Source organism: Agelaius phoeniceus, chromosome 21 (assembly GCF_051311805.1).
Source record: "Agelaius phoeniceus isolate bAgePho1 chromosome 21, bAgePho1.hap1, whole genome shotgun sequence".
Taxonomy (NCBI): Eukaryota; Metazoa; Chordata; class Aves; order Passeriformes; family Icteridae; genus Agelaius; species Agelaius phoeniceus.
In genome coordinates, this window is record NC_135285.1 from 7,838,812 (window position 1) to 7,857,900 (window position 19,089).

Below are 19,089 nucleotides of genomic sequence, written 5' to 3' on the forward strand. Positions count from 1 at the left end.
GAGGATGGAGCCAAGGCTCACATGTCCAGCTCTGCCCAGGGCACCAGCAGCTCCTGCCCGGGCAGGAAGGGATTAACAAAGCTGCCAGGCTGTGATAGGCTTCCAACTGGAAAGTTTACCAGGCAGAAGGATGAGCCAGGACAACGTGGGCTATTGTCCTGCTCTATCTGGAGCCAAAGAGGTCAGAGGGGACTTCCTGGACATCCTGGGAAAGGGGACCCAGCCCAGCAGCAGGGCCTTGCACTGCCCTGGCAGCCCCACATCTTTGGGGGCAATAGACACGCTTTAAGCCTGCCCAGGCACGGAGATCCAGCCCTGATCCCTGCCCAGGGCACCCTGCAGTGCCAGGTGGGTCAGTGGAGCTCGCTGGAGCACAGGAGGATGTGATGCTGCTCCCTGCAGAGGTGTCCCCAGCCCCACTGCCACGTCATGCAGGAACCACCTGGCACTGCAAGATGTGCTGTGAAACTCAGCGTTGTGCATCCCTTTGCTCAGGACCTGCTGAAATCAGAGGCAGGGACCTGCTGAAATCAGAGGCAGGGACCTGCTTTCCAGCAGAAATCAGTGTTGCCTCTCTGGGCTGTGAAATATTTCAGAGGGAAACTCTGCTTTGCTTCATGTTTGAGTCTTAGGGCAGAGAAGTCACAGCCCACCCCTGGAACTGCTTGGCAGGGCTCGAGTGCACACAACAAACAACAGCAGCACTCATTTTCAGCTGGCAAAACCCTCCCAGAGCCTCCAGCTCCGTCTGACCTCTGCAGAAAGATGCAGCTCTGTCTGATGGGCCATTTACACCGTCCCTCGGTTGACCACTAAAGATGGCTTCAGGGGAAAAACACTTCTGATAATGGATAATAAATAATATAAGGCAGGAAAGCAACTGCAGGGGTTTAAAAATAGCCACTCAGTTTCCTCTCTCCTCTCCTGGGAGCCTTCTGGGTCTGAAAAGCAAAACACTCAAAGCAGGGTCAGGAGCCCAAGTTCAGGATGTTTGCTCTGCCTAGCTAACCCCAAACACTCAGGGGCAAGGCTCTTGAAAATCATGAGATTCAAAACAAATAACTTTTCAAGGCTTCTCATTTGCCTCTAAGCACACAGGTGAAAGGGAGCAGGCAGCATCACACCCTCAGGTTTCCCTCTGGCACCCTCGAAGGTCGAGAAATTGTTGCAAAATGGGATTAATTGACATGCATGTGACTCCCGGGATTTAAGAAAAGGATCAGTGCTTGGGTGACTCATTAAAAAAAAATATACTGTCAACTTGCACTTGGCAAACTCAGCCAGAAACTTTTCACAACACACTGAGCTTTTCCATGTCATCTGTAAATGTCCCATCCACTGTGGCAGGCCCAGGAATTGGGTGCTGTGAGAAATCCACCAATTTTTGCCTTTCCAGCCCTCTGAAATCAGCTCTTGGCTGGATAAATACAAACCCACACGCCCAACACTGGAGCAGCTCTGCTCCTCTGCTTCAGTCTCCAGCCTTTCCTGCAGGGTCAGTAACATGGAGAGGGTAACACAGGGAAACTTTTGGAAACTTTAAGCCAGCTTTCTGGTGTGGGAATCAATTTGGGTCAATCTGTCCTAGTCAGGACCTGCAGATTCAGACCTCAGTTAACAACTGGGCTCAGCCTGGACCCCGAGTTGCCTCTCCCCAGCCCGTGGTGTCTGAGCATTCCCTCAGCCACATCCTCCAGCCCTCCTTTGCTTTCCTCTCCCTGCTCTGCTGCTGACTGGGGCTTCCCAGCACATTTCCTACAGGGCAAACCCCACAGTGACCCAGCTCCTGTGCTCAGTGCTCCTGTGGGGGTTTTTCTGCCATCAAGTGAGGCTGCCCACCCCAAAGCGTGGCTCACAAACACTCCCACAGGAGCTGCTCCTGCCTGCCATCAGCTGCCTGCAAACAACCCAGGGCTCCTGCCAGCACCCCCAGGGCACTGCCAGCCCCCCAACAAACCCACATTCCCTTTGAGCCTCAGTGGAAGCACAGCAGCACCGATGCCAAGAGCTGCAAAGAGCTGATCTCAGCCTCGAGCAGAGGAGGCAGGAATCGCCCTCATCACCTCAAACTGAGCCCCTCTGGAGCACCACACACCTCCAGCTCTCACTGTTGGACCAGAGAGGGACCCAGGACCCAAAGCAGCAGCCTCTGAGGGGAACTGGGCTGCTTTATGTGGGAGTTGCAACATTATCCGGCCTCTGTCCCAGCTCTGGCACCAGCTCACAAGGCGAGTCTGTGTCAGGCTCTGACATGGAGCCCTCAGCACTTCCTTCTATTGTGCAGCTGGGGAAGCCCTTTTTCTTGCTGTTTTTAAGGCATTTTAGAGGAAAAGTGCTACCTAGTTACAAGAATTACTAACTGGAGGTTAGGCATTATGTGCTAGATCAAAACGTTTTGGGCATTCCAATTTTAATTGGAAATTATTTTTGTTTTCAGTGCCCAGGCTCAGCTGGAAGTTATTTTATAAGAAATAATAATGATAATAATCCAACAGTAAATAACCAGTACTATCTCTTCCACTTCAGGATGAGGGGAAAAACTTGAGCAAGAAGGGAAAACAATGTCACTGCTCTGTCCATACAATCTGTACTGAGATGTGAGATTGGGTCCCCCCAAATTTGGGGACCAACAGACCTCAGACCCTCACAGACCCAATTCTTGCTCCCAGCATGATCAATACCCTGATTTAACCAGATTTTAGATGAGAGCCAGCCACCACTTGCCACAGCTTACAGCAGGCATGGATTTCAGGAGGTTCTCTGCTGAGTATTTCAGATCCAGGGCAGTTGGATCCCTCTGCCTCCAGGCTTTGGGTGTTTCTTGGAGCTGTTTTCGACAGGTCAGGCACTGTGAACTCTGTGTTGGCAGGGAGGAAGGCTGGCTCAGGCTCTGCTGCCCCTTATGCCCTTCCCCAGCTGCAGCACCCCCTGCTCCCCTCGGCCAGCCGGGTTAATTCAGGAGCTCTCCTCCTCACCGAGCATTAACACAGCCAGGCAAGCCCCTAATTACTGTCAGTTCCTAGCAGAGGAAGCACAGCAAATCCCTGGGCAATCAGGATCTAAAAGTCTCCATCCAGCCATTCTGTGGTTCATTTCCTGCAGCCCCTGTGCACAGCTGGCCCATGGCAGCTCCTGCCGAGGCTCCTGAAGCTCAGCAATCATTCCTCAAGCCTTGGAGGCTCAAGAGCTTGCAGGAATATTTCTCCTCCATCCTACTCCTTACATCACTCCCTTGGCTGTGGCAGAAGCACAGATTTTTTGAGGGGTTGGGTTTTTTGGATTCCAACAGGTTTGGGTTGAAAGGGACCTTAAAGATTGTCGTGTTCAATCCCTGCCATGGGCAGGGACACCTTCCTCTAGCCCAGGATGCTCCAAGCCTGGCCTGCAACACTGCCAGGGATCCAGGGGCAGCCACAGATTCCCTGGAAAACCTGTGCCAGGGCCTCACCACCCTGACAGGGCACATTTCTTCCTAATATCTAATCTAAATCCACTCTCATTTTAAAGCCATTGCCCCTTGTCCTGTCACTCCAGACCCTTGTACAAAGTCCCTCTCCAGCTCTCTTGAGGCCACTTCATGCTCTGGGATGCTAAGATTGCCCCAGAACCTTCTCTTCTCCAGGCAATTTATCAAGTATTTGAGGAGCTTCCGTTAGGGCAGCAAGCAACAACACAAACATCTGTTTTCCAAACTTTCTGACCTCTGAAAGCTCATCAGAACAAGGCCAGCGTGTGAGGTGGGGGGAGATCAAGCCGCTTTCTCAGAAAGAAGCAACCACAGCACACTTCAAGCAGGCACCTGGACGCCTCCACAGCAAAGGAGAAAACACTCAGAAAAATAAAAGATACAACCATTAATATCAAAAAGTGCCCCAAAAGCTGAAGGCAGCAGGGCCCAAGGTGTGAAAAGCACCAAGAGACCTCAGAGCCTTTTGCAGGGCACTGCTGGCAGGGGGATGCAGGGACCAAAGCTCAGGATCACAAGGCACTCAGGGAGTTTTGTTAGGGACATCCCCACACTGAGTTTTGTTAGGGACATCCCCACCCCGGGAGGAAGCTGCAGCTGCTGGGGGCAGCGCTGTCCCTTCTCCCACCTGGCTCTCCCTAGAGTGCAGAGTTCAGCAGGCTTTAAGCCTCTCTGCTAAGGACTATTATCTCTCGAGCTGTTTGTCTTTAAAAGCAGCTTTTATCTCCCTATCACCTTTCTGCCAGAATGTTTCAGTCAGCTCTTTTAATAAATACCACCTAAGGTGCCTGCAACCGAAAGGAAAACAGGAAAAACATTTCTCCCTGTTGCTTAGCAATCAGAGTGTGGCGGGTTCAAGGCTCCCAGGTGCTCCCTTATTGCAATTTCCATCCTTGCTTGCTTGGCTTCTCTGCAGAACAGCCAGGGAAAGGAAAACCACTGGTGGAAAAGAGGGGAAAGGTTATGGAGCCACAAAAAAAATTCCAGGGAAAGGTGGGAATAGGTGTAGCCCTTCAGGATAAGGGAAACTCAGTCCTGAAATCAAGCTGTTCCTTCTCATCTGCCAGAAAAATTGGATGAAATAGTGAGATTTCATTTCACATTGAAAACACACATCCACCACCTGGGTGGATACAGAGCAGAGCAAAGCTCTGGCTCTGCTCACCTTTCAAAAACACATCCAAGGGCAGGCAGCACAGTTTTCCACCCACAACAACCAGCCAGAATGACACGTTCAGCTGAGTCGTGTAAAAGGAGAATCCCAGAAACAAGAGGCTCTGGAAACTGATCCATGGAGAAATCCCAGTGGATATCAGGGAAACTTTGCTTGGCAGAGCAGCTCTTCCTCCTCCTCCTCCTCCTCCTCCTCCTCCTCCTCCTCAGCTCCTAGCTCCAGCCCTGCTGGGCTGTGCTGCTGCAGGGACAGGTACACCCACCTCACCTGTGCCTACAGATGGGGAACTGAGACTGGCTGTGCATCCAGGCAGGAGAGCAGGAGGGCAGCTTTATTCCAGTTTTATTCCAGCTATTTTCCAGCTTTATTCCAGTTTTATTCCAGCTATTTTCCAGCTTTATTCCAGCTTTATTCCAGTTTATTCCAGCTTTATCCCAGCTTTTTTCCAGCTTTTATTCCAGCTTTATTCCCACTGGCTCTCCTGGGCTAGGGAAGGCCAGGGGAGGCTCCCTGTGTCCCCTGCCCAGGTGACAGCACACGCAGGGCACCCTTGGGGACGTGCTGTGCCCCCACACTGCTGTTCCCCCTGGGGACAGGGATGCAGGCTGGTGGCTGTGTCACCACCCCAGCACGCCCAGACTCAGCTCCCTGAGCCTGCACAGCACCACTCATTGCCCTGCTGCTGTGAGGACATGCCTGGACACACACAGGGGAGGGAATGATGCCACAGAGCTGCTGAGAGGTCCAAGAGAAAAGTGATGCCACAGCACAGGCACAGCGAAGAAGCACATGGGGGTGATACCTTGCAAAAAATTATTTTATATTCAAAGGCCAGCTTGAAAATGGAGCCAAACAGGTTGTAAGGTGCTGAGTTGATCTGAAGAGATACAGGTAGGGAAATAAAACAGATTTGCAGAAAGTTACCCCAGTATAGGAATAAGGTGGAACAGATTTAAATGCCAGATCATGGAGAGAAACAAAGCAACAGCAAAGTTCCACACACACAACATTAATAACACCAATAAATAACTGAGATTACTGAAAATAAGAAACCCAGTTAAACAGGAACAGAGCCCCTTAAGAGGGGATATGAAAAGGATGTTCCAACAATGGTTCTGTATCTCCTCTGACCGCACAAACGTCAGGGAAAGCATAAATCAAACCCCAGACACGTCGGGAGGCTGCAGGAAAGCCTGATCTGAAGTGAGGAGTGAAACCTTGGAGCCAGGCTCCAGCAGAGTGAAGAGCTGATGTGATTGAAAGCCAGCAGCCAAGAGAGGAGCCAGAGGGCTGGAGCAGCCTCAGGGATGAGGGAGAGGAGCTGCAGGAGGAGCAGCAGCAGCAGAGACACCAGGCAGCTGGACCAGCAGCCCCAGTGCTGACACTGCACAGCCCCTGCCAAGACATCTGGGCCAAATTCACCATGGGCTGGGCAGGGATGCAGTGAGTGGACATGAAAACATTGTGCTGTGACAGCCTGAGCACACACTTACTGGTGTTGGCCATGTGAGAGTCGGGAAAAGGGGATGGCAAGAGCTGGAAAGGGAAAGTTTCACTGCCCTGCCCCGAGCTGGCTATTGCAGAGATGAAACAAACAGTGACATGGCTGAAAAGTCAATTAAGGATTGGAAAAGTCTTTCAGTATTCCCAGGTATTGTTAGGCGCTCAGACAAAGGATGTTTAAAAAAAATTATTTTCCCTTTGGTAATTACCACTTTGAAATGTTTCCGCTCCACATTGTTTTAGAGGGGGAAGTTACTCCAGGGCCTCTCTCCATGGCCAGCAGAACTCTCTTTGTGGTGGGGGTTTTGGCATGGACGAGCAGTGCTCTCCCAAACAATACTGTGTGCCAGCAGCTGAGGGCCAGGTTTGTCCCTCAGAAATATCAACAAACTCATCAAGTGCCACCAAGTCACACCATGGCTGAGTCTGACCACAGTGCTGCTGACCCTCCCAACTCTTTACTGTCGAGTCCATGATTTATGTTGTTTTTCCTTCAAGCCTTGGCTCTGGGAATCACATTGAGTGCCAAAAGAATTTCAGGTTTTATTAAAATAAAAGGTTATCCCATGAGCACTGAAACTACTTGTGTTGCTTCCTATGGTTTTGTGTCCCGAGACTGTTTTTGGTGCCTAAAAATGCATGAACCAAGAACGAAAATGTTTTTGCGGTTAAGTGTTTGTAAGAAGCATCTCCCACGTGGATTTGCTGGTGTCTAATAATACATGAACGCATGCTACAGCTGTTTTGGGGCATTTACAAGATTCTTTTCCTCCTCTCAACCGTCTCATTTCATCATCTCTAAGCACAGACTTAATTATCTGTGCGCCCTGAGCCAGATCTGCGCGGCGCAGGTCGGCGGGTTCAGAAGTCATCTGGGGAGAGAGGGCACAGCCAGAGGGACACCGTGACAGCATCGGCCTGATTCGGGTAGGAAATTAGATTTTAAGTTCTTTCTGGCTCCCCTAACTGCAGGGAAAACAGTGAGGAACCACGACCCAAGCTCCTGCAGGAGGGTCAGGGAGCAGACAGCGGGACAAGCTGCTCCCCAAGGGGCTCACCCAGCCTCTCACAGCAGTGGGGCCCTGAGGGGCTTCTCCCCTCTTTGCCTGTGAGTGCTTGGCCTGATCCATCCCTTCCTGAGCTGCCAGCACCATTGCAGGGTGACTCCTTTAACCCCAGCAGCGAGGATCAGACCCACACCAAGGATCATTTCCCAATGCCACCCGTGCCACGCGGTCACAGAGCAATGTCAGGGTTTCCATGACATGTGGGCACGTAACACGGTGGCACAGAGGGTGCCACCCAGCCAGGGCATGCACTGAGTCATCTCTCACAACAGCCAAACCCCTCGGGAGCTTCCCTTTGCCCTTCCTTGCCCCAGCCCTGGCTGAGAGTCACCTGTGACAAAGCTCCTTCCCAGGGCACAGCTGGCACTCGAGAGCCCCTGGGAGTGGAATTGTGTCACAGCTCTCAGACGGGCTCTGGTGCCATTCTGGGGCCAGCTGGGCTGTCAGCAGCAGCCAGGTCTTCGATTATAGATAAATAAACAGCTGGGGAGGGCTGGGAGGGCCAGTTCCCCCCAGGGGCTGTGGGGAAAAGGTGGAGCTGTGCCCACTTAACTCCTCTGTCTCCTCCCCTGTGCTTCCCGCATCCCTCCCCGCCAGACAGAAAGGGAAATCCGGAATTTTCAGCTGCTTTTGATTCCCTCTCGCTCTGCACACAGCTGGGTGGGGAGGGATTATTCTGCATTTCCTGACTCCAGACAGCTCCAGGGCTGCCCATGCGGGATCCCCCTGGGCAGGGGCTCCCCGATACTGCCAGCCCCCACAGGGCAGGAACAGCCCCTCCACCCTGCTTCCCCTGCCCTCAGCTCCTCTCCCCAGAGCCCCCAGAGGCGCCTCCCAGCCGCTCTGCTCAGCCAGCCCAGGCTCTGGCACCACAAACCACATTGCCCCTCCTTCCTCCCTCAGCTGCAGTTTCTAATTCACACTCGGTTTCCAGTATGGGAAGGAGAAGTGCTGGGAGGGCACTGTGATGAAAGAAAAACCCCTGACTCTCAGAGAATGCACACGGGAGCCTAAAGGGAGAAGGATGAGCAGAAAGGGGTTATTCAGGGAGATTTTTGGGTGCTGCTTTCCTGGCAGGCAGAAGAGGAAGCCCCCTTGTGTCAGGTCAGCACTGCATTTCCCTGTCACCAACATCACAGCCAGACACTACCAAGACTGTCACACCCAAACCAGCCTTGTTCTCCCAAACAGCTCCTCAAGACACCCAAACCAGCCTTGTCCTCCCAAACTGCTCCTCAATACACCCAAACCAGCCTTGTCCTCCCAAACTGCTCCTCAGTGCCTCCAGGTGAAGGGCCTGATGCTCACAGCTGCTCTCTGGGAGCTCACAGCACCCAAATTACAAAGGCAGCTGTCAGCAGGATGGGATTGGGTGTTTTCCCCTCCTGAGATGTCAAGTGGAACCCAAAATCCTGCTGCCAAAAGCTGCTGCAGCCCCAGCACAAGCCCAGAGAAGCCAGGAGAGGAGTGAGGACACAGGGCTGAGGAGATGCCTGCACAGAGGTGACACAAGAAAATCAACAAATCAGATTTTGGATGCAAACAGCCTTTGAGGTTCCTAAATCAGGCCTTCAGCAGCATCTTTCTGGAGGTGGTGCCCCAAAGCCTGAGCTCTGGACCACAACACTGGGGTGCACTGTGTGCTGCCCTCCCCAGACACCACGAGTGATGCCACGCACATGACTCCAGGAGCCCAGAGCTAAAAACACCAAATATCACAAGTTCTGCCCCAGCTGAACCAGCAGCCCTGCCTGTCCTGTCATTGTCATATGATGGGGCAGGCAGGAGGCTCTGGGCAGAACCAGCTCCTGGGGCAGCAGAGCCAATCCTTCCAGCAGGGTTGACACCACAAAGCTCTCCAGGTTCATGAAAGAAGCTGCACCTGACTGTCCCCTCTCCCTGTAGGGTTTTGCCACCTCAGGAGCAATTGCCCTGAAACCAAAGATGCTCTTTGCATCTCAACAGCATTGGCCAAATCGAGCTGATACAGACCAGGGCTTTTCTCAGCAGTATTTGAAGCTCCCATGGCTAAATCCAGCCCTACCTGGATGCAGCAGTGGTGCCTCTCTGTGCTGGGCAATGCCTGACAAAAGCAAGCTGCTCTCTGCCGTGTGATGGCTTTGGAGCCGAGCCAGAGCCCCGGGGCTCATCAGTGCTGCCCGAAGAGCGGCCCTGCAGGGGCTGTGTGTGACAGGAGGAGGTTTCAGCAATGCCACGGGCCACCAGAGCACAGCTGGTGTCAGCTCTGTGGTGGCACAGGCAGGGTCCAGCTCAAGGCGTGCCAGGCACACTCAGGATCGCCACTCTCAGCTGTCTCTGCTGCTGCACAGCCCCAGGGCTCCTTGAGACACGGGGTAATTACCTGGGGTCACCCCGGATGGAGTCCCTGGGTGGGAGATGCCCGTGGCTACACCTGTGCTTTGCTGCTGTGTTAAGGGTTGTGAGTGGGGCAAACCCTGCATTTCCCCTCTGTTTGCAGCTGGCACACTCTGAATCAATGGCTGTGCTGATGGCAGCCTTGTCCCTGCCCCAGCTGCAGGACCTGGAATGGGAGGCAGGGCAGAGGAGGGGACGGAGCCACGGACAGGCAACACCCACACCTCCAACTCAGCACCTCCGCCCAGGGAGGGCAGCATGGCCAGGGGCAAACAGTCCCCGTGCTCTGGCAAAGACCCAAAGCAGGCAGCAAACAGCCTGTGCTGGGCCAAACCGGTCAGCAAAGTGGATTTGCCTTATTTGGATTTGCCTGGATTTGCCCAAGCACATTTGGGCAGCACTGGCAGCGCTCAGGGCACACTCCTGCAGCAGCTGCCCCGAGCCCTCTGCACAGGGACAGACAAATTGCACTGACAGGCCCTTAACTGAACCAAACTGTCAGAGGCAGCTGTTCTGTGCCTGATCTGCTGTGAGTCAGGGTGCCCAGCCCTGGGGCAGGGATGGAGCCAGCACCGGGACCTGGCTGTGCAGGGATCTGGGTTTACAGGGATCTGGGTGTGCAGGGATCTGGGTTTGCAGGGATCTGGCTGAGCAGGGATCTGGGTGTGCAGGGACCTGGCTGTGCAGGGATCTGGCTGAGCAGGGATCTGGGTGTGCAGGGACCTGGCTGTGCAGGGATCTGGGTTTTCAGGGATCTGGGTGTGCAGGGACCTGGCTGTGCAGGGATCTGGGTTTGCAGGGATCTGGCTGAGCAGGGATCTGGGTTTGCAGCCACCTCGGCAGCGCCCGAAAGGCTCTGCTGATCCCACGGGATGGTCAGGATGGAAATTGAGAGCAGAGGGAAAGAGAAGGCTGAAAGTGCAGGGAAGAGATCCCATTTCACTGGAGAGAGGGAAAGTGCAAGAGGCAGAGCCTGTACCTCTGGGAGAACCACAGCTGCAGAGTAAAAGCTGCACGAGGAGCAAATTCTCACATTGCCCTCAAGCTTCAGACAGAGAAGCTGGTGCTGAAGGATGGGGAGGAAGAGCAAAGAGGCAGAGAAACACTCCAGGAGGTCACCTTGAACATCACATTCTTAGCTAGGGACAGGTTGTAATGCCACCAAAATCAGAGGGTTGACCTGGATGTGCACCAGCTGAGGATGTGGCACAGGGTGTTTTACCTCATTTTCTCACAAGCACAGACCCAGCCAGGCCACTTAAAAAAATACATTGAAAATAGATAGACTGAACAATTCCTGGAAATATCAGCTCCTTCTGCCTCACAGTACAGAGAATTAGCCCAGCTTTAATTGCACCCAGCTTTAATTTAATCTCTGAGGGCAGCAGTGAGAGCTGGGCAGGCAACTCCAGCCCCTGCAGTGAGCACACGTGGGGTGACCTCTGGTGTGGCCACACATGGGCAAGGCACAGACATTTGGTGAGCACCAGGCACATCAAAACCTGCAGCCAGCCTGTCCCAGAGGTGACAGAGCCCAGGCAATAATGACAAGCCCTTGGCCAGCATGAGCCCCAAGACAGGCTGTACCCCAGGCAGTGTCAGATGCTGGCTCAGGCTCCAGAGGTCTGTGCTCTCATTCTCCTTCAGCAGCTCTTGTCTGCATCTACACCACCCTGCTACCTGCTTATTTGTAGTAACCCTGGTATTACTGGCCTGGCACTCCCAGGGCTGTGTTTCTCATGTTTATTCAGTGTGAGAACACCAAGACTCTGGATGTTTTAGCACCAGTGACCCAAACAGCAGCAACTGGGGACACTTTTCCTCATCCCTTTCAAACCAGTGTAAGGGCTCAGCCATCACACCAACTTTTCCCTCTCTGAGGCCTCACCCAGGGCTGGAAACAGGGATTGCCACCACCCCAAAAGCTCCTTGGACAGCACCAGCCAGAGGCACAAAGCAGTGTGTTCATGGCTCATGGATTCAGAGCTGGACATGCACAAATGGTCTGGGATGGGCTCAGCCCTCAGCCTTGCCAGGGCAATTCCCAGAAATCCCAAGACTTTACAGAGTGCTCCTAAGTCTCTGCCCTTACAGATGAGATTCGAACCTGGGAGTCTTTTTCCATAGTTTCTCGTTATCTCCAAAGAAGCCAAGTGATGATTTGCCTGAGGGAAAAGGAGAGTTTGGCCAAGAGCGGGGATCAAGGGATTTGTTGTTTTTGACTGCAGCCGTGGCCAGGAAATGGTCCTAGAGCTCATTTTCGGCTCCTCCCTCTCGATAACATCTACCATATGCACGCAGTGGAAAAGAAACAGCCTTTGATACAGACACGGCAGACTTTGATTCACCACGGGGCCGTTGGCAGCTGTCACTTCAGCCCGGGATTGACACCAGCATCAGCTCCTGGCCCTGTTTGACTCCCAGTTAAAGCCTTTCCAGCCCCGATGGGGGAAGTAACACCATTCCCACCCAGTCCTGCAAGGATTAATTGGCTGTTTTATTGAGTGCTCCGAGGTGATACCGGGGCTGCGGACAGGAACAATGAAGACGGAAATTAGCAGCTCATTACTGCTGGTCTGAAAGTTTTCTTTCTCTGTGCCACAGGACAACGTTTCACCCACGATGCCCGGGTTGCAGGCAGCTAAAACTCTTAAAACTCCACCGAATGAGGTCTCAAATGCGGCAGGGAATAAGCCTGTGCTACAGCAAACCCGGGAAATAATCATTAGTTCCCATCTCCAGCTCCTCTGAGCCTGGCTCTAAGGTCAAACCAAGCTTTTATCTTCTCCTGTATTTCACTATGCTGAGGGAAAAAAAATAATATTAGAGGAATAAATTAGCATGTGAAATGTAATTTAACTAATTAGCTCACTGGAGTGGAAAATATTTGCTAACCACTTTGAAGTCAGGCCGACTGCACTTATTAGGACATCAGAGAGGAGAAAGGAAGAAGGCAAAGATGGGGGGACCTCCAGGACAGGCTGAGGAGGCTGCAAGCAGGACAATGAGATTTTCCCCTGGTCTCTTCTCACTCTGCAGTGCTGGGAGAGCCCCGGGCTGTGCTGCTCTTCCCTGTCCTGCAGCAAGGGGGGCTTTCCCAGCGCTTTCCATCATGGCACAAGGCTGTGACAGCAGCATGGCATCAACCTGGCGTGCCCTGGGATGCCCAGCAGGCAGCAGGGATGCACTGGGAGCGGGCAGCAGCATCCCACCGCCGGGGACATCCCTCCCTGCTCCCTGCCAGCCCTAGCAGGGAGGGGATGTCGCCAACTGAGCTGACAAACAGCGAGCCATAAAGCTCCATCATGTCAGGGAACTGCCTGAGATGCCACAAAAAGCCGTTGTACCACTTGCAACAGCCTGCTCATTGATTTCCCCACCTTCCACGCATAGAAGCTGTTGCTCTTTTATTAGCAAAGCTTTGGAAATTCCTCCCCATCGTAGCAAAAGAGGCAGTCTGGGCAATTTTGCAACTGCTGTGGCTGAATTATGAAAGGGGGGATTGACAGCCCCGCTGAAAGTGATGAAGGGAGGCAGAAATGAGAGCCTCCTCTGCCTGATACACAGAACCACACTGAGGGTACCCTGGGGGGGATGCTCACCCCCAGCCACCCACTGAACGTGGGCATGAGCACCTGCCTGCTCATGGCCCCCAAAGGAGACCCAGTCCATTGCTGGGGCAGAGCAGCTTCCCTGAAAAACGGGAATATGAGATGAGAACCCAACAGAGCTGCTGCCCTGGCAGAAGAGACTTGACCCAGAGGTTCCAGTTTTTGTGAGGTGTCTCCAGCCTGGGCTTTGCCTTGCTCCTTTTTGAAATCAAAGCTTTTCTCCCTGGGAATCCAGCCTGAAAAAGGTCAGTGGTGTGCTCAGTGAATGGGTTTGCAGCAGGAGGAAAGCCCAGTTTTCAAGCCAGGCCCTCCCACAGGGATGGCCCAGATGTGACTGACACAGAGAGAATCCTGCTGAAAACCCCAGGTAATGCAGCCCCATAACTTTTCCCAACCTGCCTGTGTCATCTCCAAGAAGAAAGGAAATTAACGAGCCTGAAATAGAAATTAAAGCCCTGAAATAGAGGGGGAAATGCCAACACTGCTCCCTCCCTGCTGCCCACGCAGACGGGGAAGCGACGGCAGGAGATGAGCAGGGACCTGAGGGTGGGTGTGAGACTCCAAACCCTGCCTGGCTGGGGGAACGCTTCAGCTCTGAAACAGGAGGTTCTCCATCACCCCACAGACAAAAACACCACCCGGGATTTCCCTGCTGGGGAAATTCCCCGTCTGTGTTCTGCAGCAGACAGAGATTCCAGCGATTCCACTGTGGTCCTGCTTTCCAGGAATGGGAATTGAGCCTCAGAGCAGGGGGACGTGAGCGTGGAGAGGCAGAGCAGTCCCTGACCCACCTCCTGCTCATGGGGGCTGCCAGACAGTGCTCACCCCTGGGGGTTTCATCCCACTCTGCCCAGTGCAGGACAGGGCAGGGGGTGAAAGCACCAGTGAGCAAGGCTGGGAAATGTAAAAATGGGGATGCTGGAGACCCAGTGTGACCCCCCCTGGCAGCTGGAGTCTCCCCAGAGAAGCCCTAACAACCTCTCCCATGCTGCACTAATGCCCCAGGCATGACCTGAGGTCTGGGGACACCCTGATGTGCCAGTTACCAACCTCACTGCCAGGACTGGCTCTCACCCAGCAGCCTGCAGAGGGCTCGTAGGAATTGCTAAAAACCCAACCAACCAAATGAGAAAATAACCCGGTACTAACATATTGCACAGCCCCCTTAACAATTACTTCTCTTTTCTGCTAAAAACCAGGAACAGGATGAGCAAGCAGAGGTCCCTGAGTGACCCAGGCCAGGGCATTCCCCGTGCCTGGTCCCAGACGATGCCCAGAGCAGGGAGGGAAGTGGGGAAGCCTCCACCTGTGTCAGGCAAACCCTGAGGATCCCCCTTGCTGCAGCAGGAGCTGCAGGGAAGTCCAGCACCAGACTGCACTGCTGAGCAGGAATGGAGATGGCCTGGAGAATCCTGGAGAAATCTGCTGCTTAGGATTGGAGCTGAAGGAGAATAAAGCACCCAGGCACTGCTTCACCCGCTCCATCCCCTGCTCCAGCCACCTCCCAGCCTCCCTCCTTGCCAGGAATGCTGCAGGAGGCACCTGCCCACCCCGGCACACCCCAGCAGCTCCGCAGTGGCCGCCACAGGTATCCTCATTATCCTCATTAGTGCAGCAACACTGTCGAGGCTGGCAAAGCCCCCCGGGCCGTTTCTAAAAATAGGAGGCTCCCTGCAAGTCCCCTGTGCCTGCAGGGACACTCAGGATGCTGGGCTGGGGCTCCCCAGCCCTGCCAGGATCCAACACACCTCCCTGCAGGAAAGTGCTCCCTCCTCCCAGAGAACTGGGCTCGTTTTTGTGCTCTCATTTCGCCTCTTTAGACACACAGACAATGCTGGAGAGAAGGTAGCAGTGATTGTGACAGAACAGTTGGTGGCCATGGAGAAAATCCAGATTTAAGGCTCCTGCAGTGACACTACACGCCCTGAGCACATACAGCAAGAGATGGACTTTCCCTGCTCCAAAAATCAAAGCAAGTTTGGCCTCAAATTTTCACAGCACCTGGATCACACCCTAAACCCTTACACAGGTGGGACATCGACCACTCACCACCCACCAGCCCTAAAAAGCATCCCCCCTGATTTTGGGTTCCCCAGCAGCTTTATCCCAGGGTCCCTCATGCACTGTCAGACTCGGGGTGTGTTTCTGAGAGGGGCAGAGTGAAGGTGGCAAGAGGAGCCCTCAGCAGGAATCCCCTGACCCACATTGGGAAAGCTCTGCCTCCCTCAATGCTGCAATCCACACCAATTTTTGCGTGGTGAACCAAACCCTGCAGCTGCAGCAGGGCAGGACCGAAGCCCAGGGGTGGTGACAGTGACAGTGACGGCAGGCAGGGCAGCCACCAAGAATCCAGGGTTTCACGGGCAGCAGAGCCAGGACACGCACAGCAAACCCTCCCTTTTGCATCGAGCCACAACAGCAGGAAGGCTTCCCCTGCCTCCCGAACCCCTCCTTTGGTTTTGGTGCCCTGGATTTGGCAAGCGCCACCGCCTGCCTCGGGATACGGCACTCGAGAGAGGAAACGGTCACATCTGGAGGCGGTGCCAGCTCTTGGCATCGTCAACTTTGCCACCACAAGTTCAGCACCCCCGGCTGGTGCCGGGGTGGGGTCACGGCCCCCGGCTGCCCCCGCACTCCCACCGTGTCCCCGAGCCTCCTACTCACATCGTCATCCTGCACGCTCAGGGGGATATCCAACATGCACATCTGCACGGGCTGCACCAGAGCCTTCTGCACGTTGAACAAAGGTTTCGCCTCCATCTTCCCGGGGATGGAGGGGCTGCTCATCCTCCTCCTCCTCCTCTCTCTCCTCCGCCGGGAGCAGGTCCAGCCCAGGCGGCGACACCGATCGGAGATATCTCTCTCTCTCTCTCTCTTTCTCTCACCCAATTTTGTCAGCACATCTTTCCAACAGCTGCTGCTTCTTGCCGCTCCTACGAGCTCTTGTTTCCTCCCTCGCGAATCAAAGAGCGCCGAGGAGCCGCACCGGGAGCTGGGCGTGCGCGCCCGTCAGCAGCGCGCCCGTGTGCGCGCCCGTCCGCGGGGCTGGGGAAGCGGCCCCGCTTCTCTGCCTGCCCCGGCTCCCTCCCTGCCTTCCCCCAGCTTCTCCTTCCTCTCGGGGTGAGCTCGGCTCGGCTCGGCCCCGCCGGGAGCTCCCCAGCCTCATCGGCATGCGTGGCGCTCGCCGAGCCCGCGCATTGTCTCGGAGACGCACAACAGGTCCTGCCTGCTGATGCTGGGCTGCGACTGTGATCAAACCGCGGCGCTTACAGCATTCCCCTCTGGCTGTTGTGACAGGCAAACAGGCAGGGCTGGAAGGATGAGAGGGTGTGAAACGGAGGGAGAATGAATGGTCGGAGCTGGAGCCTCCCCCTTTCTTCTCCCATCCCTGTTTTCCATTGTCAGGGGCAGGTTCAGCTCAGCGCCTTCCTGTGCTCCAAGGACCACAGTGAGGCTTAAATAATTCACATCCAGAGTGCTCGGGAACCTTGTGGCACTGAGAATGCAGCATGGCACTGAGAGACCATCAGTGCTGGTGATCACTTCGTCTGGAGCACAATTGTGGGTGGAAGGTTTTGCCCAGGTGAGCATTCCCAGGTGCCTTTCCCACCACAGAACCTGTGAACCCAAACTGGAGCTCTGCTAAAGGAAGCATGGCACAAAATCGGGTGTGAAAATCACCAAGAGCAGCAGTGGAATGGGTGTCTCAACATGGAGCAATTCATGTTATCACACAGATCACACGGGCGTTATTGCTCTCACAAACAGGAGGGAGCCTGGGCCAAGCCCATGAGCCACCACCTCACCCTCAACAGCTGCAGAGGCCGGGCCCAGTGGCAGGGGGGACACTCAGGGTGTCCCCTCCCAGTGAGGACAGCAGGACAGGAGCAGTTTGGTGGGTTCATTGATTCACACCCAACCAGGGGAGACACTGGGGCCAGCCACACACCCAACAGGGTGAGGAGGGTGAAATGCCAATGAAAATCCGCACCCAACAGAGGGACCAGGGTGAAATGCCACTGAAAATCCCAGACAAACAGGAGCTGATGTCCTTACACTGCCCTTCTTGCAGGGGTGACATTAATAGGATGGACAGACCCTGCACTTCCTGGGCACTTTGGGGTGGTTTTGTGGGTCCCACTTTGAGGAGCCTCTTGCAGGGCCAAGGTCTGGGATTGTGCGGCTTTTCCCAGCTTTCCCAAACGCAGCCCTGCCCGAGGCCACAATCACAGCTCCAGCACGCCCGGGTGCCGGAGCAGAGCCGAGGAGGAGCCCCGCTGAGCCAGGCATTCCTGCGGCGTTAGGTAAGCCCGGCTTGGCAGAGCCCCGCTCAGCGCTAAGCCAGCGCCCCGGGCTGACTCATCCTCGCAGGAGCCAGAGCCAAGAGCCGGGGTTAGAGGGGTCTCACACGCTCACGGACCCTCCCTGCCATCGCAGTGGGAGCTGGGGCCCTTCCCAGCTGAGTGTGGGTCTGGCCCATCATTCCTGGGGGAAATGCAGGATGAGAAAACCAGCCCCTTACATGCTGCAGGAATGGGAGCTAATGGGCAAGCCTGGAACAAGACCAAGTAGGGATAAACTCACCATAAATTAAGTTTTAAGTGGAAATTGGGCAGATTTTTCATCCACCATATGGCTGAGATGAGCAGCAGCGAGGATGAGAAGGCAGCACTGCAGCAGCCCCAGGAATGGATTTGCAGGGGAGGAGAGAGGGGGGATCACAGCTGGAACATGTGCACAAGGCAAAATGTCCAGGGCCATGCCCCAGCTGCTGACTGAGAGAACTTTGGCAACTCTTTTCAGGGCAGAGGGGCAGTGCCCCAGCCCTGGAAACTCCCTGGCAGTCTCTGTCCTGCTCCTTGATGATTCCTTGGTGACTCAGTGCAAAGTGCATTCCCATGGAGGACTGTCCCACATTTCACCAGCACCAAACCCTGCCCTCAGCACAGGCAGTGCCCTCAGCTCTGCTTCCAGGAAAGGTGATTCAAACCTGAGCTTCAGCCCCAGCTCGGGTTACTCACCTGCCTGCAACAATCGGTCAGCAGAGCTTGGCTTTCCAACAACAACTCTCCAGTAACAAGCAGGGCTTGGTCAGCTGAGATTGCAGCTTCCAAACATCCTGAGAAGGACACAGATTACACATTCAAGTGCCAGAGTCTCCAAGGGCTACCATTCCCAGGAGCTCATCATCCTGTTCAGCAGCTGATGTGTACTATGAGAACAGGAATCTCTGCAGAGGTGGTGTGGAGGTGTAGGAGTCCTGCTGGAACCTGCTGGTTCCCTGGTTTCTAGGGCTTCCCTGGACTTCCAGGGCTAGGGACAGACTCAGAGGTTGTCACACGCCTCTGCCAGGGCTCAGTGTGCTCTGCTGGCCCCTACAGCCCAGTGACCTCCCAGCTGGCAGCCATGAAGATGCCAAAAGGGACAAGCCTTCTGGAAAATCACAAACCACACAGGCAGGCTGCAAAGGAAAGTAAAATTCCGAGTGCAGAGTCCCAGGAGGGACACCAGGCAAAGGAGCAGCAGCAGAGGCTGGGGAAAAGAAGAGATGCTCCAGAGATCCACCCCAAACCAGCAGGAACGGGACATGGTGGATTGATGGGACATGGGAGCTGCTGTGCAGGGAATGCTTCAGTCAAAGGTGAGCAGCCAGATGTTGTGGGCATTCCCACAGCCCCAGAGATGGTGGGGAGCCTTCCCCTCCTCTGCTGGGGCCAGCTCATGCATGCCCACCCAGCAGAGTCCCCATGCACCTGCCCCAGACACTGGGGAACCCTCAGTGAGACAGGAGAGTGGCTCTGAACCCTTCCCACTGGGAATGGGAATGGAACAGCCCCTCAGTGAGACAGCAGAGTGGCTCTGAACCCTTCCCACTGGGAATGGGAATGGAAC

General features: G+C 54.6%; 1 protein-coding gene across 2 annotated transcripts in view; it reads right to left on the reverse strand.

Annotated features, from left to right (window-relative positions):
- RALGDS (ral guanine nucleotide dissociation stimulator) overlaps positions 1-19,089 on the reverse strand; it is a 56,483-nt gene that overhangs the window by 25,299 nt on the left and 12,095 nt on the right. Inside the window, exon 1 of one of the 2 annotated variants that reach the window (XM_077188947.1) lies at positions 15,862-16,232. The exons of the other annotated variant lie outside the window; for it this stretch is intronic. Coding sequence (XP_077045062.1) covers positions 15,862-15,984 — 123 coding nt within the window. The 5' untranslated portion in view covers positions 15,985-16,232. Of the gene's footprint in view, positions 1-15,861; positions 16,233-19,089 lie in introns of those variants that run through there. 2 annotated transcript variants of the gene reach the window in all.